This window comes from Sus scrofa, chromosome 1, assembly GCF_054392235.1.
Source record: "Sus scrofa isolate SSC_HxYL_T2T_F1_AM1 chromosome 1, Sscrofa_HxYL_maternal_Yorkshire_Landrace_v2.0, whole genome shotgun sequence".
NCBI lineage: Eukaryota > Metazoa > Chordata > Mammalia > Artiodactyla > Suidae > Sus > Sus scrofa.
In genome coordinates this window covers 163,567,792-163,588,874 of record NC_139383.1, presented here as the reverse complement: position 1 = coordinate 163,588,874, position 21,083 = coordinate 163,567,792, and the positions used below count along the sequence as shown (strand labels likewise).

The following is a 21,083-nucleotide window of genomic DNA, read 5'->3' as shown; positions in this document are numbered from 1 at the left end:
TATTTTACAAATATCTTGTTGAAAAGTAGAATTAGAAATTGCTAGCTATATAAAACTCTAACTACCAAGAGTTAGGTTAGATTTTCCAGAATTATGGCTTAAGTGTAAATAGACAGTTTCTCCATTTCTGGGCAATGTTAGATTTCTACTTCATATTTAACTATATGTTTAGTATTTAATCATCAACTATGCCAACTTTTTCTCTTCCACATATCTGTGGCCTTAACATATTTCCATCAAGAACAACAAAAGAAATGTTTCTTATTTGAAGCAACATGCCCTTATCTAAGAAGCACAATCAGAATGAAAACAGGAGTTAAGAGACAGCAGTGTGAGAAAAAGTCCTTCTACCTGATCAAGAAAATCCTTTAAAATATGTGACAAACTCTTCTGGAACATTTCTGTGTAAATCATTTATTGTCCTCCATAGAGGGGTTCAATAAATATTTGTTGACACTGAATAACAAGAATCTTTATAGCTTTCAATTCAAACAAACAAAAAATTCAAAGTAAAAAGATGTTATACTTCACAAATATATATATATGAAATATATATATATGAAAAAAAATATATATATATATTTTTAAGCATGCTAAGGGAGTTCCCTTAGTGGTTCAGCAGTCAATGAACCTGTAGAGTAAGAAAAAAAATTGTATTGGGGAAATAAAAATAAATAAATCCATAAGGATGGGATCCATGAGGATGGGAGTTCGTTCCCTGGCCTCGCTCAATGGGTTAAGGATCCAGCGTTGCTATGAGCTGTGGTGTAGGCTGGCAACTGTAGCTCCAATTTGACCCCTAGCCTGAGGACTTCCATATGCTGTGGGTATGGCCCAAAAATGCAAAAATAAAATAAAAAGCATGCTAAGTATATTTAGGTGCCAATATATTATGAAGTAAAAACTTGTGTGAGTCAAAGCAATCAAAACTACTTATTATCTAATACAACAGAAAGAATTTTAATTCATCTACCCAAGGACTCTGAATGCTTTTATTCAGCACAGAATTCTTTAATGTAAGCTATTTGGTCTTATAATAGAGACTACTTTTTAGTTTGGATTCTTTTAAGCACCTGCAGAAGAACAGATTAGTTTAAAAAAAAAAGAAAAAAGCATAAATATAAATCATGTTAGGCACAGCTTATTTAACAAAAGTAATTTATTCATAAGATAACTTTGGGATTTTGACTTAAATTAGAATTTTCATAAACCAAACAATTGTATAGTATGTCTGAAAATGAAACAAGATGGGCCAGTGGTTAACAACCATAGGTGACAGCTCCATGGGCTCTGCTCTACTATTCCTTCTGCATATGTGTGAGATTTTTCATAATTAAAAGTTTAAAATTTTAAAGGACCATCTTAGAAGTAAAAACCTAAATGATCAATTCCTTATTATCTTGTTATAAGCCATTGGAGAGAGCTATATTATCATGGTTTTTTTGTTTGTTTATTTTGCTTTTTAGGGCCCACCCACAGGATATGGAAGTTCCCAGGCCAGGGGTGGAATAGGAGCTGCAGCTGCCAGCCTAAGAAGAGCCACAGCAACATGGGATCCAAGCTGAGACTGTGACCTATACCACAGCTCATGGCAATGTTGGATCCTTAACCCACTGAGGGAGGCCAGGGATAAAACCATATCCTCATGGATACTAGTCAGTCTTAACCTGCTGAGCTACAATGGGAACTCCTAACCACAATGGGAACTTCCTGTATCATCATGGTTTTAGTTCTAGCTTATAGGGACAAGTCTACTTATAAGGGATAGTATTACTTTGATACTATCTCCTGTTAACTTGATATATTCTCAGATCCCTGAAATTACACTTCATATATGATTTTTAACAATTATCATAGTTTATTCACCTACCATAATGCATCATGCTTAATCTAAAAGTCTCATTCCTCAACCATGAAAAGCTAATACTCGTACTCAAATTTCACTGGGCAGAAACAAAATATCTAATAATGAATTTTAGCTCCCATCTGAAAAGGAATCAGCTTTAATTAGTGAGAAACTATGAAGCAAATCATTTGGACTAACAATGACTTTGTTTCAACGTCCATTCACATAAATATTATTTTACTCTCTAAAAGATCAGTATAGTCAGTAGTAAAATAAAGAAATCTGTTTAGCTAATTAAGTAATTAAGCAGAAGGATCCAAGTAAGATTAAATAGGACTCTGCCACAATCCCTAACAAAAGTGACAGACTTTTTCATATTATTATCTTTTCATTTAATGTAACGACATAAAGATTTTCTTCCCATGATGTTGTATGAAGCATAAAATGTACCCCAAATCAAGATTTGTTCATCAGGTTTTCATAACTATGAAACATTATAAAACATAGATTATACTTTCTATCTATTCTTTAGCTAATAAACTGTGCTGTTTTTTCTTACCTCAAAGACAACTTGGCTTAGAATATTACTGTCTTTTTGCCTAGACTTTTTACCTAGAACTAATCCCTTTTGTTCTCCAATAACATAGAAAGCTCATTTTAATTTCAGGTATTTGAAACAGAGGTGTGACCTGAAGTCTCTCCTCTTAACACAATTTTACAAACAAAAGTACCTCTGATAGTTTCTAAATATAATCTAATACTTAAGTTCTTCAATTACAATTATGTCCTCGTATATCTCCAATCTGAAACAGATAAAAATCACTTAATAGAGGAGATGTGTTCCAAAAGATTTATAAACAGAGTATTTATAAATCACATTACAAATAACGCTATAAATTAGGTAGTTATAGGTGGTATTATATTAAATGCATTAGAGGAGTTGACTCTTTAAAAAACTTTTTAAGTCTTAAGCTAATACATCTGTTCTAAAGATTCATATTTTCTGATCATGGACACTTTGAAGCATGAGATAACATATTGACAGTCTGCCCTTTTTCAGTATTTATAATTATTCAAGATAAAATTATTTCATTAAAGTGACCACACTAAAATTCATATTAAATTTTACAGTAAAACTGAGAGTATTTAGAATTTTAAAATCTTTAAAAAAAAAACAAGATGTACTTTTAGAAACAAATCCTAGATAATATCATCTGAAGCATGATTTACAGGTGAATATACAAACATCACCTAAAGCATGATTTAATAATGAAAATACAAAAATTAAACACACATCATTAACATTCATTTATGTCACATTTCCCCAAAGTTAAACTTTATTCTAACTTTAAAGTCATAGCTATGATACAACTAAATGATTCACTATCTGTCCACTATGTAAAAATCACTGTGCTAGGCCAATGGGGAGCTATAATAGTGGAAACTGTACATAGATGATTCTCATAAGCTCACAGTCTAATAGATCAAAGCATAAGGCAAAATAAAAATACAATGTATTAAGTACCATAACAGTGGCATATATAAACTGCTTCAGGTACATAACCTATAGAAGAGATCAGTCAGTCAAATAATACTTGGGTGACTATATCTGAAAGAGTAAGAAAAGGCTTACCAAGCGAAGATAAATGAACAAGTAAGATCTTAAACTTTGCCACCTAAAAAGAGAAGAAACTATATAAAAGAAATAGACTTTTTTAAGTATGTAATGATAAGAGGCAAATTTAACTAAAACTTTAAGAAATGTGGTATAAAAATTAAAATGGATATAAGAGTCAAAATGAAAGATTAGGGGAGTTCTCGTCGTGGCTCAGTGGTTAACGAATCCGACTAGGAACCATGAAGTTGAGGGTTTGATCCCTGGCCTCACTCAGTGGATTAAGGATCTGGTGTTGCCATGAGCTGTGGTGTATGTAGGTCACAGACATGGCTCTGATTCCAAGTTGCTCTGGCTATGTAGTAGGCCAGCAGCTACAGCTCTGATTAGACCCCTAGCCTGGGAACCTCCATATGCCGCAGGTGCGGCCCTAGAAAAGACAAAAGAAAAAAAAAAAAGAAATATTATAAAGAGCCTAATGCACTTGAAAAAAGGAGATCAGAATGAAAGGTTTCTGTTTTAAAGGATGATCTGGTGGTAGGAAGAGAACAGTGGCAAGGAATAGGAAGTTCTAGATAGGATTTGGTCAAAACATTCCATGTCTAGAATGCTCATCACTTCTGAGTTTATTGATCTTCTAAACCTCTCCCTACACTGCCTCCTCCTGGAGCCTTTCCTGAATTTCTAACACAGTTAAAGATGCCAACCTTTATTGCTAAAGCTTTCAAGGCAAGGAATGCTGATAAATTTGGTCACTAAGGAAACAATGAGCCACTTTTAGATTGAGACAGTTTATTATATAAAAAGCAGAAACAAGAGTAGGCAAAGGTGCCAGCTCCCAGTATCCCTTTTACAGAGTGACACTGAAACAATGGGGCCAGAAGAGAACAATACAATGGGAGGGTACTTGCTGAGGCTCTCAGGACAGGCTACAGCTAAGCTCTCCACAGCTCACTGCTGTACCCATGGGGAGCAAGGCAGAAAGCCCACTCACCAGAATCCAAGGGGATAAAAATAGGCCCATGACAGACTTTCTAAGAAAGAGTGAGGCAAATGAGCAATGGCCTTGGAGCATTGCTCATTGAAAGCAGCCAGACATACAATTCCTCTCAAGTTCCAAAAGGATCACGGAAAGCTCATCTCAGCTACAGTTAAGCCCTGCCTATGTGGCCTATGTGCAAATACGCAAGGCTGGCTGCCAGGGCATCTCGGTAAAGCTGTTCTCTTACAAAAACACATCATTGCTATATCCACTGTATCATTCTAAAACTATACTAGACTACATGATGATAAAGGCATGGCATATCAGAATGTGTGGAATAAAGTTAAGACCATGCCTGAAAGATAATTAGAACTAAAAATGTATTTTTGAAAAAAGAAAAAGACTGCACCTTAAAAAGATAGAAAAAGAGCCATAAATTAAACAAAAGTAAGAAGGAAATAAATATAGGCAGAAATTAATAAAAGGGGGGAAAAAACATTAAAGAGGGGATCAACAAAGCCAGACGTTCATTCTTTGAAAAGGCTAATAAAACATACAAACTACCAGTAAGACCAATTGAGAAAACTGGAGATATGGAATAACTAAAATGAAATGTGGCCTCACTACAGATCTGACAGATGTTTAAAAAGTAAGATGATTTGATGAACAATTTTAGGGCAATGAATTTGAAATTTCAGGTAAAATTCCAGTAAAACATAGCTTACTAAGACTGACACACAAAAAAAATAGGAAATCTGAGTAATTTTAGATCTACTTTAAAAATTCAACTAATCTGTAATCTTTCCCAAAAGAAAACTCCAGTCCCAGATTGCTTCACCATCAAATTCTATTTAACATTTAAGGAAGAACTAACACCAAATCAACTACTCCAAAGAAGAAAAAAAAGCGAAAGTTATATAAAGAAAAAGAGAAAATATACATGTATAAGGATGGACTTATTTTTATAACCTGACAAAAGTTTTACGAGAAAGAAGATAGATGCAGTAATTCTAGAAACTTTTTTGTCTATAAAAATAGGTAGATTAATTATAAAAATATTAACAAACTAAATCTGTTTATATACAAAAAGATCACAACTAGTTGAAATTTTTCCAGAAATGTAAAGTTGTTTAACATTTTAAAATCAACTAATATAATCTATCACCTTAATGGAATACGGGAAAAAAAAATCATATGATTAACTTAAAAGTAACTGAAAAAAGCAATATACACCTATGATTTAAAAAAAAAAATTCTCAGAGTTCCCATCGTGGTTCAGTGGTTGGCGAGCCCAACTAGCATAGATGAGGACGTGGGTTCCATCCCTGGCCTCACTCAGTGGGTCAAGGATCTGGCGTTGCTGTGGCTGTGGTGTAGGCTGGCAGCTGCAGCTCTGATTCAACCCCTAGCCTAGGAACCTCCATTTGCTGCTGGTGAGGCCCTAAAAGCCAAAAGTCAAAAAAAAAAAAAAAAAAAATACTCAGCAAAGTAAGATTAGAAGAAACTGTCCTTTATCCGACTTTAATTAACTACCATAAACAGCTTACTAAAAAATGAAACATTAAAGGTCTTTCCTCTGAGCTTGGAAACAAAGATTGCTGGGTACATGACTAACATATAAAAAATTTCCATGGGAGTTCCCGTCGTGGCGCAGTGGTTAACGAATCCGACTAGGAACCATGAGGTTGCGGGTTCGGTCCCTGCCCTTGCTCAGTGGGTTAACGATCCGGCGTTGCCGTGAGCTGTGGTATAGGTTGCAGACGCGGCTTGGATCCTGCGTTGCTGTGGCTCTGGCGTAGGCCAGTGGCTACAGCTCCGATTCGACCCCTAGCCTGGGAACCTCCATATGCCACGAGAGCGGCCCAAAGAAATAGCAAAAAAATAAAATAAAAATAAAAAAATAAAAAATTTCCATTTATCAACCATAGTTAGAAAATAAAATTACAAAAAATATATATAATATACTCATTTTCAACACAAAACAAGAATGTGCACAGCAGCCATATCCAATATTGCCCTAAACTGGAAGAAAAAGAGAAGCCAAATTGTCCTTCAACATTATGGTAGAGAGAATAGTATACAAAAAGTGAAATTAATGAGCTCCACCTACAGAAAGCAAAATGAGTAACTCTCATAACCACAATGGTTTTTTGTTGCTGTTGTTTTTGTTTTTCTGGTCACACTCATGGCATATGAAAGTTTCCCGGCCAGGGACTGAATGCAAGCCACAGCTGACCTACACAACAGCAACCTGAACCACCGCAGCTGGATTCTTAACACACTGTGCCTCAATGGGAACTCCTCATAAGCATAATGTTAGAAAGAAAGCAGCCAGACATACAATTCCACTTAACAAAATCAAAAGAATGAGAAATTATTGTATATGAACACATAATTAAGCGGTAAAACCATCAAGAAATGTAAAGGAGTAATTACCATAAAAATCAAAATAACAACTACCTTTCCAGAGAGGAATAGAAACTGGAAGTGGGTATGAAGAAAACTTCCAGGGTCCTCGTCACTCTCCACTGTGGGATCAGGGGTGGTTACATGGGTGCTCATTTTGTGATAATAGACAAGCTACATATTTCTGTTTTGTGTGATTTCTCCATGTGTTATATTTCACAAATAAAAGGGTTAATAAAAGCAAATAAACAAGTTACCTTAATACAGGGGCTTAATGAAATGTAAGCCTTATTTTTCTTGAAAATGAATTTATTCATAAAAGTAATCTTACATGTTTGCTAATAAAAGTCATTAAAACATTTAACCATTATGACGAGACATAAACAATGAATAATAATCTACATGAGGAGTTCTCGCTGCAGCAGGTTAGGTAGCTGCAGGGGTGCAGGTTCAATCCCCAGCCCAGTGCAGTGAGTTAAAGATCTGGTGTTGCCACAGCTACAGCATAGGACACAGCTGTGGATCAGAGTCAATCCCTGGCCTGGAAACTGCCATATCCTCCAGGTGTGGCCTTTAAAAAAAAAAAAAAAGAAAAACAGAGTTACCATCATGGCTCAGTGGATAACAAAACCAATTAGTATCCATGAAGACACAGGTTCAATCCCTGGCTTCGCTCAGTGAATTAAGGATCCTTCGTGGCCATGAGCTGTAGTGTAGGTCATAGACCTGGCTTGGATCCCACACTGCTGTGGCTGTAGCATAGGCTGGCAGCTACAGCTCTAATTCAACCCCTAACCCAGGAACCTCCGTGTGCCGTGGGTGCGGCCCTAGAGAGACAAAAGACAAAAAAACTCCCAAAAAAGCAAAAAAAGTACATTAAATAGAGTAACACATAAGGTGTGCCTAACAGTGTTCCTCACACACACTGAGCAATCAATAAATAGAAAATAGCCATTATGGGGGGTTATTATTGCTCTTATAGTCACTGGTTGTTTTCACTTACTTCGAGGAGACCTGACAAGTACTTCACACAAATTTCGAGTGGCTTTGTGAGAGGAGAGTGTGAGCTCCATCCGGGAAATGCTGTGAGGTGGGCCATCCCACGTAAAGTCCTCTCAAGTGAGGGCAGCCCGTAGAAATGAGGGGCATCTGTTACTCTCAGGCACTGGAGCAGTTTCAGAGCCAGCTGCGTTTGGAAAACGTAAAAAAGTTCCAAGCATTTCCTGTGTTTGTAAAGGAGGAAAAAAATCAATCATAGAACAAATGCAATGGGCTTAATGGGCTTTCTTATTGGTGGTGGAGAGTTACTAACAACTTCCTATAACAGCAAATAAAGTATGAACTAGAGCAAACGACAGAAAATATACCCTCTCAAAACAAGACTTTTCAAGAAAACAGGTTAATATATACCATCCAGAGTATATGTTTTAAAATAAAGTAACAATTATATTTAAAAATGCATAGGGGAGTTCCTGTCGTGGCACAGAAGAAATGAATCTGACTAGGAACCAGGAGGTTGTGGGTTCAATCCCTGGCCTCGCTTGGTGGGTTAAGGATCTGGTGTTGCCATGAGCTGTGGTGTAGGTCACAGTCACAGCTCGGATCTGGCATTGCTGTGGCTGTGGTGTAGGCCAACAGCTACAGCCCCATTTTGACCCCTAGCCTGGGAAACTCCATATGCCCAAGGTTCGGCCCTAAAAAGACAAAAGACAAAAAAAAAAAAAAATGCATAAATCGATATTAGTATTGCCTTCCAATAATGAAATTGAAAGTTGGAAAATTAAATGCAAAATTTAAATGAATTTTACTTGGCAAACATTAAACCTATACTTTCTAATCATTCAGTATTAGTAAAAAAATTGAATTTTTAATTAGCTAAAAACATATAATTTTTTTCCCCAGAAAGCTACAAAAGGAAAAGGTTTTAATGAATTTGGCACATAATTTAAACAAAACTGTCAAATAGAAAAATCAAAATAATATTTTTCTATTAGAAAACAAAATCCTAGAGTTCCCATTATTGCTCAGCAGTAATAAATCTGACTAGTACCCATGAGGATGTGGGTTCGATCCCTGGCCTTGTTCAGTGAGTTAAGGATATGGCGTTGCCATGAGCTGAGGTGTAGGCTACAGACACAGCACAGATCTGCTATTGCTGTGGCTGTGGTGTAGGCCAGCAGCTGCAAGCTCCAATTCAACCTTTAGCCTGGGAATTTCCGTATGCCACAGGCACGGTGCTAAAAAAACAAAAATAGAAAAAAGAAAAAATCCCTGAAATTAAATCACCAAGCATGGATCCAAAGAAGTAATTCATGGAAGAATAATATCATTGTTAACAAAGCAATGAATAAAATCCAAATTTTCTTTACTTTTATAGATCTTTGGACTCCAAAACTGATAATTACTAACTATATTATTACCTATTCCATCACAAAGTTATAGGGATGTAAGGGTATGATTTTTAAAGATTATAATTTTTATATACCTGTCATCTAAGTACTTTTTAAAGTTTTAGAAATACACAGTACTTACACAAAGCCTAAAAAGTTATTTATATAAATTCATATTTTTCACAGGTCAACAGCAAAGTAACCTGATACCATTAAAAATGTTCTGATTTTTACACTAACATAAAGTTATTCTTATTTTCTACTCCTTTTACTTTAATCACTTCCGAAGAAAAATCATATAACTATACACTGTACTCAGGGACTGATGTTACTGCAAATGTCTAGCTGCCAACCTCAGCTGACATCTGACACATCTGCAACCAGCTCCCTCTCCCTGTAAATTTTCCCCAAGTTCCACAACCAACCTGTTTCATCCCCATGTCAGTTCCCCTTGCCTCCCTTTTCATAGAAGAAAGTGAAATTATCACAATTCCCGCATCATCTTTCTCCAAACCTATACACTTATCCATTTTATCCCATACTTGTTTCTAATACACTGCTCATTCAATTCCACTCCCCTCATTTTCTATCTCTTCTTATATCCTCCATCTACTTACCAACCTCTCTCCTCTTCCATCCACTCTTTTTCCTCTTCTCACTCTAATTTTCCCTTAGGATAGGCACATGTCCAACAACTTGTAAGTATGCATAAGTATCTTCCATTCTAAACAAACAAAAATCCTAACCTGCTCTTTACCCACACATAAAAAGAAGTGTCTCACACAAAGAGGCCAGTCCACACCAACGTTTCTCAAAATCTAGATCAAGGTCCACCTGTGGTGCTTACTTACTATGTAGATTCCTGAGCTACTGATGTTAATTTTTTTATGGCCACACCTTCAGCATTTGGAAGTTTCCAGGCGAGGGACTGAATCTGAGCCACAGATGTGACCTACACCACAGCTGCAGGAACACCAGATCCTTTGACCCACTACACTGGGCCGAGAATCAAACCTAAACCTCTGTGGCAACCCTGCTGCAGTCGGATTCTTCATCTGCTGTGCCACAGCAGGAACTCCTGTTGTTAATATTTTAACAAGCCCCTCAGGAGATTCTTATACACATTCCAGGTCCAGCTACAGACTCTACTATCCTTGGATTGGCTTTGTTCTTGTTTTCAGTACTTTATTGAGGCATAATTGCACACAGTAAAACTCACAGATCTTAAGAACATACTACATGATGGTTTATACACATATATAATCATGTAACCACCAGGCATAACAAATATAAAACATTCTCAGCACCTTAGAAGCTCCGAGCTGTCCCTCTCTAGTGAAATCCCTATTGACTTATATTCTAAATTCACTAATCTTCTCTTAAACTGTGTCTAATCTGCCATTATGCCCATGTAAAGAATTCTTTACTTTAGAAACTGTATTTCTCACTTATATAATTTGTATTTCATTCTTTTCTAAAGTCTCCATTTCTCTTAATATTCTCCATATTTTTATTAATCTTATCCATCTTCTCATATAAGACCTGTTATAAGTATTATTTAAACTATTATAATTTATGACAGAAGCATTAAAATTCTTGTCATATTTGACATCTGCAGATCTGTTCCTAATGACTTTTTTTCTGTTAATTATGGACGAAATTTTCCTTTCACAGTTCTTTTCACTTGTGATCATATGTCAAATATTTGTATAAAAAAGCTATTGAGAAAAAAGTACATAATAACTTCTCATAGAAATGACTTATCCTTTGGTCATAAGACTTGGATTAGAGGCTGATCTTTTGGATCTAATCAAGTTTTGAGCTGAATTAGGGCTGTTTGACCCTTTAGTTTGTTTCAAATGTCTTATGCATGGGATCAGGTTTTTTCTCCAGCAGAACTTCTCTCAAAGCACAGGGAGAAATTAACAATTCAAAAACTTTTGTACATCAAAGGACACTATCAAGAGAGTGAAAAGACAATCCACAGAACGGGAGAAAATTCTGCAAATCTCATACATTATAAAAGATTAATGTCCAGGATATATGAACACAACTCAACAACAAAAAAACAAACAACCCAATTAAAAAATATGCAAAGGACTTGAAGAGATATTTATCTGAGAAAGATATACAAATAGCCATTAAGTACATGAAAAGATGCTCAACATCATTTTCCATTAAAGAAATGGAAACTGAAACCAGTTTATATCATTACGATGGCTCTAACAATAACAAATGTTGGTGAGAATATACAGAAATTAGAACGCTTATCCATTGCTGGTGGGAATAGAAAATGGTATAGCTGCTGCAGAAAACAATCTGGCCACTTCTTCAAAAAGCTCAGCATAGAGTTATCATATGAACCAGCAATTCCAATCCTAGGTAAGTACTCAAGAACTGAAAACATATGTCCACACGAAAACTTGTATATAAATCACTATACAAACAGTCAAAGGTAGAAACAAACTCAAATGCTCATCAACAGATTAATGGATAAACAAAATGTGGCATATCCATACATGAAATATTATTTAGTCATAGGAAGAAATAAGCACTGATACCTGCTACAACATGGATGGACCTTGAAAAGATGATGTTAAATGAAAGAAGCCAGACAAAAAAGGCCACATACTGTTTGATTCTATTTATATAAAATGTCTAGAATATGCAAATTCATAGAGAAAGAAAGATTAGTGGCCAGGGCCTTGGGTAAGGGGTGAATAGAGAGAGACTGCTTAATGGGTACAAAGTTTCTTTTGGAGGTAATGAAAATGTTCTGGAATTAAAACAGTGATAGTTGTACAACACTGTAAATATACCAAAACCCGTTCAATTATCCACTTTAAAATGGTTAAAATTTATCAAATTTGTGAACTTTATCTAATTAAAAAAATTTTCAAGTCAGAGCTACAGATATACATTTGAAAATTATCAATGTAAAAATAGTTACAATGTCATAGAAATGGGTATGACTGCTCAACTGTGTGGAAAATTAAGAGATAACCAAGAACTGAAATCTAGGGACAACAAAATACTCTCTGTGTGTGTGTGAAATTACAGTCAGGCTATATCAGAAATTGAGCTGATATAAAAACAGACCACAACTGATTTTTACTCAAGTCCTTCCTCCTCTTAATTTAAAACAAGTAAAATTAAGTGAAAAGTAAGACTCTTTGCAAATCAAAAGAAAACCAAGTTCTATATAAATGTTCCCAAACCTTCAATGATATAAACAGTACCTGTCAGTAACAGCCACGAAACTGAGCAGCAAGGTATTGAAAAGAGCCATCAATTCTTTCTGGAGCTGCTGCCTGACAGCCGTGCGGATGTCATCTGTTTCCTCTCGTGCCTGTGACTCTGTCAGAACCAGCAGGTCCAAGAGTGGATTTGGACTCTAAAAGAAAATGAAATTTGTACAACATACATTTACTCTCGAATTGAACTACATGTTGTTTCCCATAATAATTTTTGTTGCTAATCATGTTTTGGAGTAACTAAGAGTTATATCACCTAACTAGTAGGTGTGGGACTCTACTACATTAGTAGAGATGTTCTCAACTCAAAAGGTGCTTCATATGTTATCTCAACAAAAAAAAAAGCATATCCATTATAGAAAACTGAAGAAAATACAGAGAAGCACAATAAGAAACACTAAAACCACCCATAACCACACTGTATCGAGATAGCTGTTATTGGTATATTGGTACATATTATTCTTTCTGGGTGTGTGAGTACAAACAGAATTATAATTCCATATTTTTAACAAAACTGAGATCAAGTGGAAAAGTTCAGTATCATAACTATTATTTTAATGTTATTATCACTATTTCTTCAAAAACATTATTTTAGTATCTGCTTGTTAGTCAACCATAAAGGATTTACCACAACTACTGGATAATAAGTGATTTCTAATTTCACTGAGCTGCAGCAGTGTGCTCAATTCTGATTATATCCTACGTATGAATTCTATGCAATAAAATCACTAAATCAAAACATTGTAATAGTTTTAATGCTTTCAGTATATACTGCCAAATTGTCCCTACAAAAAGTGTACCAATATATATGACTAAGCAAGGCACAGGAAGGCCTAGAGCACCCAAGCCAATATTGAGTATTATTGTTGTCGTAATCTTTGCCAATTTGATAGGCTGATAAACAAGTAAAACTAGTACTATTTAAATTTTATCTTGTTTTCCAACTTTAAAAATGTAGCTAAAGAAATGTAATAGATTATTTCTAGTAATATTGAGAGAACAGAAAATATTACATTAACCAATGGCATTAAAGATAGATGGAATACTTATTAATCATCTATAATGTCACAGGTACTATGCTAAGAAAAAAAAAAAGACAGAAAAAATAACAACTTTTATTTAACTTTGGGGTTAACTAGAAGATCTGCATTTTTTACATTTTACAGATGGGCAAAAAGAGGTTCATAAAAAGGGTATATAACTTGTCCTAGGTCATATGAATGAGTTGAGCAAGAATTCAACCTCAGAACCATCTTACTTCAAAACTAGTGAACATTCCATCCCCATCATTACATCACATCAATAGTGCATATTAAAACAGACAAAAAGAGATAAAATCAAACTGTAATTATTACTGCCATGAAATCCTTCACATAAGGGACTCAAAAAATAACTGCATTCTTTTTAAGGAAAGTAAATTTTTAAAATGGGAAGACAATTCTAAGTTGTTTTTATTACGTAGTATGTACAGTATACTTCAACAAAGTACACACAATTATAAATAATCTAATTAAGAACTTTTGGAAAGTATTGAGGGAGAGATGTTTTGCCTTTAAATTGACTATGTTTGACACTTAAGAAGCATTTTTTTTTTCAGCTTTTCTTTTCAACTTGAACAAGAAGCACCTCATTTGGATCAAGCAAAACTACATAAAATGTAACTACAACTTCTAAATTTCATACATGAAAAACAATCATACATTTAATAAAATCATAAAAAATATACATCATATAGTATTCTTAGCCCCAAATAACCAAAGGCTAACTTACACTCACATTCCCTCCAACTTTCACAAATACTGACAAAATGAGGAGGCTGTTTCTCATGCAAATTCTACCTTGGTAAAATGTAATTTTACCATGAGGAATTTATTAATTCTGATATAGAGATAAAAATTAAGTAGAAGCTACCAATTAATATATTAACATATTGATACAGTACATATATACAGTCTAAAACTAAGATTCTTCCAAACAATCTCATCTTATTAATAGCTTATTCCTGCTGGTAAGCTGCAGAGACTTTTTCCCTTTAAAACCTGTCTTGGATTTACATGTTAACATTAAGATCCAGTGAACCTCAGCAACATCACTTCTAAAATACCGGATTTAATACCATTTGCCAAGTGCAAAAGAAAGTAGAAAAGATGTCTCTACTGATGCCTACTGACCTCAAGTACTTGATCATATCTGAAATTGTCTTTAGACATTAGTATTCAATCATAATTTTAAAACAACTACATGGGCCATGACTTCATCAGTGCTGACTTCCAAAAGGTAGTAATTTCCATAATAATGGCTCATTTTCTTTATCCACAGTTACCACTCTTCATACCCAATTTTCCATTCATAAGCAACCTACAAGAGTAGGATGTACAACGCTCTCTATGAACTTTAAGTACACATGAGCCTGTGAAAGTCTGACAACAGAAAATTCAGCACTTTCAGGTTATTTTATATATTAATAAAATATCAATACACTAAAATATAAATTAGTGGTGCAAAAATTTCCTAAAGTGCATAAAATTAACAACTGAATGTTTTCATAGAACACGTAGACAAAATTTTCATAAGAGAAATTCTAAACCTTCCCTCAGCTGACTTTTCTTCATATAGCTTATGAGCATTCTTCTGCTCAACCAGGTAGTTACTTCTGCCTAATTTTGTTTTTGCCACCATTGCTTTCACACATCTTTGTATGTTATATCCATAGATTAAAAACAATTCCTCTGGAAATGCTATGTTACTGACCTTCTAAAACTATTTCTCTCACTTATTTTACCCACTTCATATGATAAACTTAAAAAGGCATTTTTTGACTATTTTGTCTCCCATTATTTTGAATATTGGTGTTTACATAACACTTAATAATTTACTCCTTGTAGCATGATATTTAAGATTAAACTCTTCAGATAGCAGATGCTTAGGTCCACTCTACTTACCTTTAAAAGTATTATTCATAACAAAAGTGAGGATAATATGTGAGGAGACTAAATAAAAGCTTTCCAAAGACAGCCTTTATACCATACAAAGTCAAATAAATAAATTTAATTATACCAAAAATCCTCCTCTAAAACTGCATTAAAATTACAGTACAATCATCTAGAGTCTTGTAGAAATTCCATTTTAATTTCAAAATTACAAATAAATTATGCAATGTATATCGGCATTCATAACATACTACAAAATTCATAGTCATCTGAATGTAAAGTTTTTTTGTTTTTTTGCTTTTTAGGGCCACAGCTGCAGCATATGGAGGTTTATGGGCTAGGGGTCAAATCAGAACTGCAGATGCTGGCCTACACCACAGCAACAGCAACACCAGATCCAAGTGCCATTTGTGACCTAAACCACAGCTCACAGCAAACTCCAGATCCTTAACCCACTGAGCGGGACCAGGGATCAAACTGCATCCTCATGGATACTAATTGAGTATAACCCACTGAGCCACAACAGGAATTCCTGAATATAAAGTTTTAATTAGTTATAATTACACAATTTAGGTAAATACATTTTGATATGCATAATGATTTTTCTATTGTTATATACTATTTATAGTCTTATACGCAAACATTTAACTACTGTACAGATTCTCAAGAAAAGATTTTCAAGAAAAGATTCTAAAACTAAAGCTATTTTCACCACCCAAAACAACTATAACTCTTAGAGTACAAGATCTCTAATAACTGAAGAAGAAGATTGTTTTAGAGGTTATTTTTTTTTAGAATGAGCAAAAAGATTATGGAGTTATAAAAATTCATATATCAAAAATCAATTTATCAAAAAACTTATTTGAAAAGCTTCACAGAAATTATTTTAATAATATTTTAACATCTAACCTCTAAAATATTTAAGCATGCCTAAAAGCTAAAAGAAGAACTAAAACGACAACAGGTTCTCCTGTTTATTAAAAATCCTCAGGGAAAAAAGTGCCTCCAAATGCCTCTTTAATTTTTTAATAATTAAAAGATAACACAAAATCAAAAGAAATATGGTACTTGGAAATCATTCTTGGGAAAGTAACAGAAGAGTAAACTTTATTGAATAATACGCCTATATACTCTGGAAGTGCAATCATCTTATTAATGATTCAAAAATTATAATTTAAGGAAATTTAGTATGTTGTCTCTCATGTGTGTTATAAATATTTTCTTAGTTTATTAGGTCTTTTTAACTATGTTTAAGGTATTTCTTGCCATACATACAGATACGAATAAACTGTACATGTAAATGCCCACCTAATAGACAAATGTCCTATTAAAAACTTCACAAAATGAGAAAAAGTTAATGTGTGTCAACTACATTCGAATAAAATTTATTTTTTAAAAATTTTAATGTGAAAGAAGTGAAAATGGCCAGAGAAAAATATAAAAAAATAAATTTTATTAAAGAAAAATTTGCTGTGATAATTTAAAATATACCTCTTCAGAAAATACAGGCATATCAAAGGAACATAATACAAATATCAACAAAAGAGTCTAAATTAAAATTCAAATTCTTTAACAACACTTACATGTCTAAGAAGTAATTCTAGGATCCAGTTTAGAAGTTCTACGGACACATTTTTTCTTTGTTCCTTCAATAACTTATTTAGAAAATGTATGATGTCTATTAGCAGTTTCTCATCTTCAGTGCAAGCAGGAAGCACTTGTAAAAACCTACAATAAAAAAAGACAATAATCATAGTCTAGCCATTTATAGTAAGTAAATATTTAACAGCTGGCTGAGGAGTGGGGCCCTGACTTGCTGTGTTTGCCAATTTCCATAGTGTAAGTACCCTGCCATGTAAGCCATGGATCTAACACTGTGGGAGAGGCACTGTACCACACCGATATATGGCATTTCCACAAACAGACAGAATCCATATAAATAATTTCAAGAGCAGAGATAGTAGTAAAATGTTATAAAATAATTGGGAAGTAATGACTTTGCATAATCACTAGCTTCATTTGTTCATATAATTTAATTGTAAGCTTAGGAAATTTATTTTGTAAGAGTGGTTGTGTTTAACAACTTGAAAAATTCAGATAACTAAACCATCGGCTCTCATAAGGTACTACTAGCTGGCTCCAGCACACCACTGGAAAAGGCAAATTAGGTATTCAAATTGTGAGAGCTACACTAAAATATGAGAGTCCACATTTTAGAAACTCATATAACCTTGTATTTTGAAAACTACACACTTTATATTTAACAGAAAATTATAAATTTTATACTAAAGTCACATGAAGACTAAAATGTAAAATTACTGGCAACAGCTGCTTATCAGTCTTATTTGTTTTAAATGCAGCCATCTGCTACTGGTTAAATGTGTTAAATTTACAAACGAGAGCCTTTCCAATAACTATCAGAGGACCTCCATATAGCTATCAACTTAAGGAAATTCAGAATAAAATGAAAAATGAGATAATTTACTTAAAAACAAAACAAAAGCTAAACAAAATAAAACAGCCAGAAGCAGGTTACCAATTCAGCTCACTGATGTCTCATCTCTCTTACAATATGGTTGTGAATAAACATTCAGTTTCCTATGTCTTATCCTAATTATTTACTTTTGTGAGATAACAAAATTTTCTACGATTGGATATAAAAATATAGTAATTATAATACTTATATGAATTATAATTTATTAAGAATTCCAAAATGCAGTGATTATGTTAAGAATTTTCCTTTTTTGCAATTAGATATGTATTACAGATAATAAAAATCCTGAAGTTTTCCTTTGTAAAAAAACATTTCTCTCATGATAACAACAAGAACACATGCTCTTATCTTCAAAGGTGTGAAGAGGAGCCCAAATACAATTCAATCCAGGTCTTTGAAACTGGCAGTCTTGAGCTGGCACTGACCTGTTTAGTGTGTTGTGCCAAGACAAGGACTTCAAGGTAACCCCACATGGGCCAGTGCCACCCGTGAAGGACAATCTGTCATTCAGAAGATAAAAACTCATCCTTGTGACAGCAGTCCTCACTTCCCTGTGGGCTGCAGCCTGCGCAATGGAGTGGAGACAGTCCTTCAGCCCACTGGCTGTGTATGTCATCTTCAGAGTAAGGGCATCCTCAGTGGATAACTTTAATGAATCTAAAAATCTAAACCAAAAGAAAAAAAGAAAGACCCACATAAAGCTATTTAAATAAAAGCTCACATTTATTTTTATTATAAACTGTCTCCCCAAATTCTGTTTGATCTTAACTTTCCTTTTAATTAAAGGGTGACTCATAGTCAAAAGAGTCAACATTTAGGTTCTATGCTAGTGTGTTTATAATGACATCTTCCTGGTTACAGAAATATAAAGTTATTTTCATTCAAATAAGAAAGTACTCACTGATTAGACTGTTAAGATATTTAAAAGTCATCATCATCACTACAATAACAAAATTTACACATATGTTTTTCAGCTTTTACTGTAACCTAGATCACTGTTTCTACTGAGTTACATCTATTAACTAATTAAAATTCACACAATCTCTAAAACAGCATAGAGCACAATGCTTTTTAAGTTAAACTTCTTTGATAGTTTTTAAAATGTAATGAACATATGTAATCTTTAAAACAAAGTAAAAATTATAATCTTCATTGAAAAAGCAGAGTTAGATGATAATATTAAAAGCTACTTGACCTAAAGGAAAAATAAGACCTAACTAATTATAATTAGTCAAATGTGAATGCTTTTCTATTCCGGATAACAGCTTACTCTTGGATTTTAGTTTCAGAGTTCATCTGCTTCAACAGATTATCACTCCCATGATACCATGATAGGTTCCAAGCTATTCTCAGCATATCTGAGACCGGCTTCAAGGCTAAACAATCAGCAGATAATGGCAAAACTATGGAGTATGGACTCACAGCATGGTGGCCAAGTACAAGGACTGGTAGGTGATACCTAAAGAAAATACATAAAAATAATTACGAAAGTTTAAATTCTTAAATGCTACTCAAAAAGATGAGCCACAGATGAAAGCTAGTTCCATGCCTCCCATTCAACAACAATACAAAGATCTCTCTCATAGTCCCTATGCTGAGCAATTATCATGCTTCACATTATCTCAATTATTCTTTTGTCATCCTCTAAACTTCCAAAAACACTTGATTAAACTCTTTCCTGAGGACTTACCATATTCTATGCTGTATCAGAGTTGTTTGCAGAGATGAATGATGCACTTTGAAGTCAAAGCCTGTTGCTACAGTGAACCACACATATAATAAGGTGTTCAGCTGAAACACAAATGTCTACTTTATGCTAAACACTGTACTTTATCTACCTTCCATTCATAGTTACATGGCACGGCACTATAATACCTACTTTACAGATGACCAAAATGAGTCTTAAAGAAGCTAAATGAATTGCCTATGTTTACATGGGTCACTAAGTGACAGAATTCAACTTACAGTTTTCCCTAGAGAACACAGATGCATCATCAATAAACTCAAACACTATGTGTCACCAAGAAAACCTTGAAATATTTTTAGATCTAAGAATAGATTCAATAGCGATCTCTCTCAAACCTGTTAGTTAATTTAACAGTTTAATAAGACAGCAATGCCTAGCATCTCAAATGTTAAAGAATAATCTTGCTAATAAAACATATCCCAAACCCTTAATTCATATATTTATAACTAATGTTAAAGAAACACAATTGGGTAAGATTTCTAAGCGGAACTTTACTGTGCTTTTTCATTTCATGCATCTCAAAAAAGAGGCTGGGACATTAAAGCACCAAAAGTCATGAGATGAAACACTAGGTGAAAACTTCAACAAATTATAGATTTTGATTTCCCTTTCCTTAGCAGTAATTTACCTTCAAAAAAAAGCAAAGAAATAAATTCTTTACCTTCTAGAAACTGAAACAGGCAGACTGAAGACTGATGGTGAAGAAGGTTTATTGGAAGGATTATCAGACCTGTTTTACAGAAGAAACACAAAAGAAAAGAAACAGCTGAGTTTACCATTGCTTTGTCTAACAAATACAACTAGCTTCACTTCTTGGGCTAAAACTCAAATCCAGGAGTTCCCGTCATGGCTCAGTGGTTAACGAATCCAACTAGGAACCATGAGGTTTCGGGTTCGATCCCTGGCCTTGCTCAGTGGGTTAAGGATCTGGCATTGCTGTGAGCTGTGGGTATAGGTCGCAGACGCGGCTCAGATCCCGCATTGCTGTGGCTCTGTTGTAGGTCGGCAGCTACAGCTCTGATTAGACCCCTAGCCTGGGAATCTCCATATGCCACGGGAGCAGCCCCAGAAAAGGCAAAAAGAATAAAATAAAAAATAAATAAAACTCAAATCCAGAGTTGCACTTGGTTCTATCATTTAGTACAGTTATAACATGGTGCTACTACCTGGGTTTGATTATGAAGAGCGAATTATGATTTTCTTTAAGAAGTTCATGTGACAAATGATTCATATAATGCAGGTGCTATACTGGCAAGGAAGCCTCTGTGTTCTCTCACTGATCCCGCCCAAGGTCAGTGTTTCTATCCTAAACAATTTCCCCAAAGTTTTTTTAAATTAAATATTAAAGAAAAAAACAAAAAATCTAGAGTATGTACCAAAAATATATTAATGATGAAAATTACTACAGCAATTTTTAAA

At 34.2% G+C, this 21,083-nt stretch overlaps 1 protein-coding gene across 50 annotated transcripts in view; it reads right to left on the bottom strand.

Annotated features, from left to right (window-relative positions):
* The window catches only part of RTTN (rotatin), a 144,256-nt gene that overhangs the window by 70,004 nt on the left and 53,169 nt on the right, over nucleotides 1-21,083 (bottom strand). For 36 of the 50 annotated variants that reach the window (XM_085017773.1, XM_085017779.1, XM_085017784.1 and 33 more), the window contains 6 exons: nucleotides 20,326-20,394; nucleotides 19,188-19,376; nucleotides 18,343-18,582; nucleotides 17,007-17,151; nucleotides 12,479-12,633; nucleotides 7,853-8,072 (listed from right to left, as the gene is read on the bottom strand). In XM_085017773.1, the coding sequence (XP_084873899.1) occupies nucleotides 7,853-8,072; nucleotides 12,479-12,633; nucleotides 17,007-17,151; nucleotides 18,343-18,582; nucleotides 19,188-19,376; nucleotides 20,326-20,394 (1,018 nt within the window). Of the gene's footprint in view, nucleotides 1-7,140; nucleotides 7,421-7,852; nucleotides 8,073-12,478; nucleotides 12,634-17,006; nucleotides 17,152-18,342; nucleotides 18,583-19,187; nucleotides 19,377-20,325; nucleotides 20,395-21,083 lie in introns of those variants that run through there. The other 14 variants (XM_085018066.1, XM_085018049.1, XM_085018085.1 and 11 more) reach the window with 2 other exon arrangements.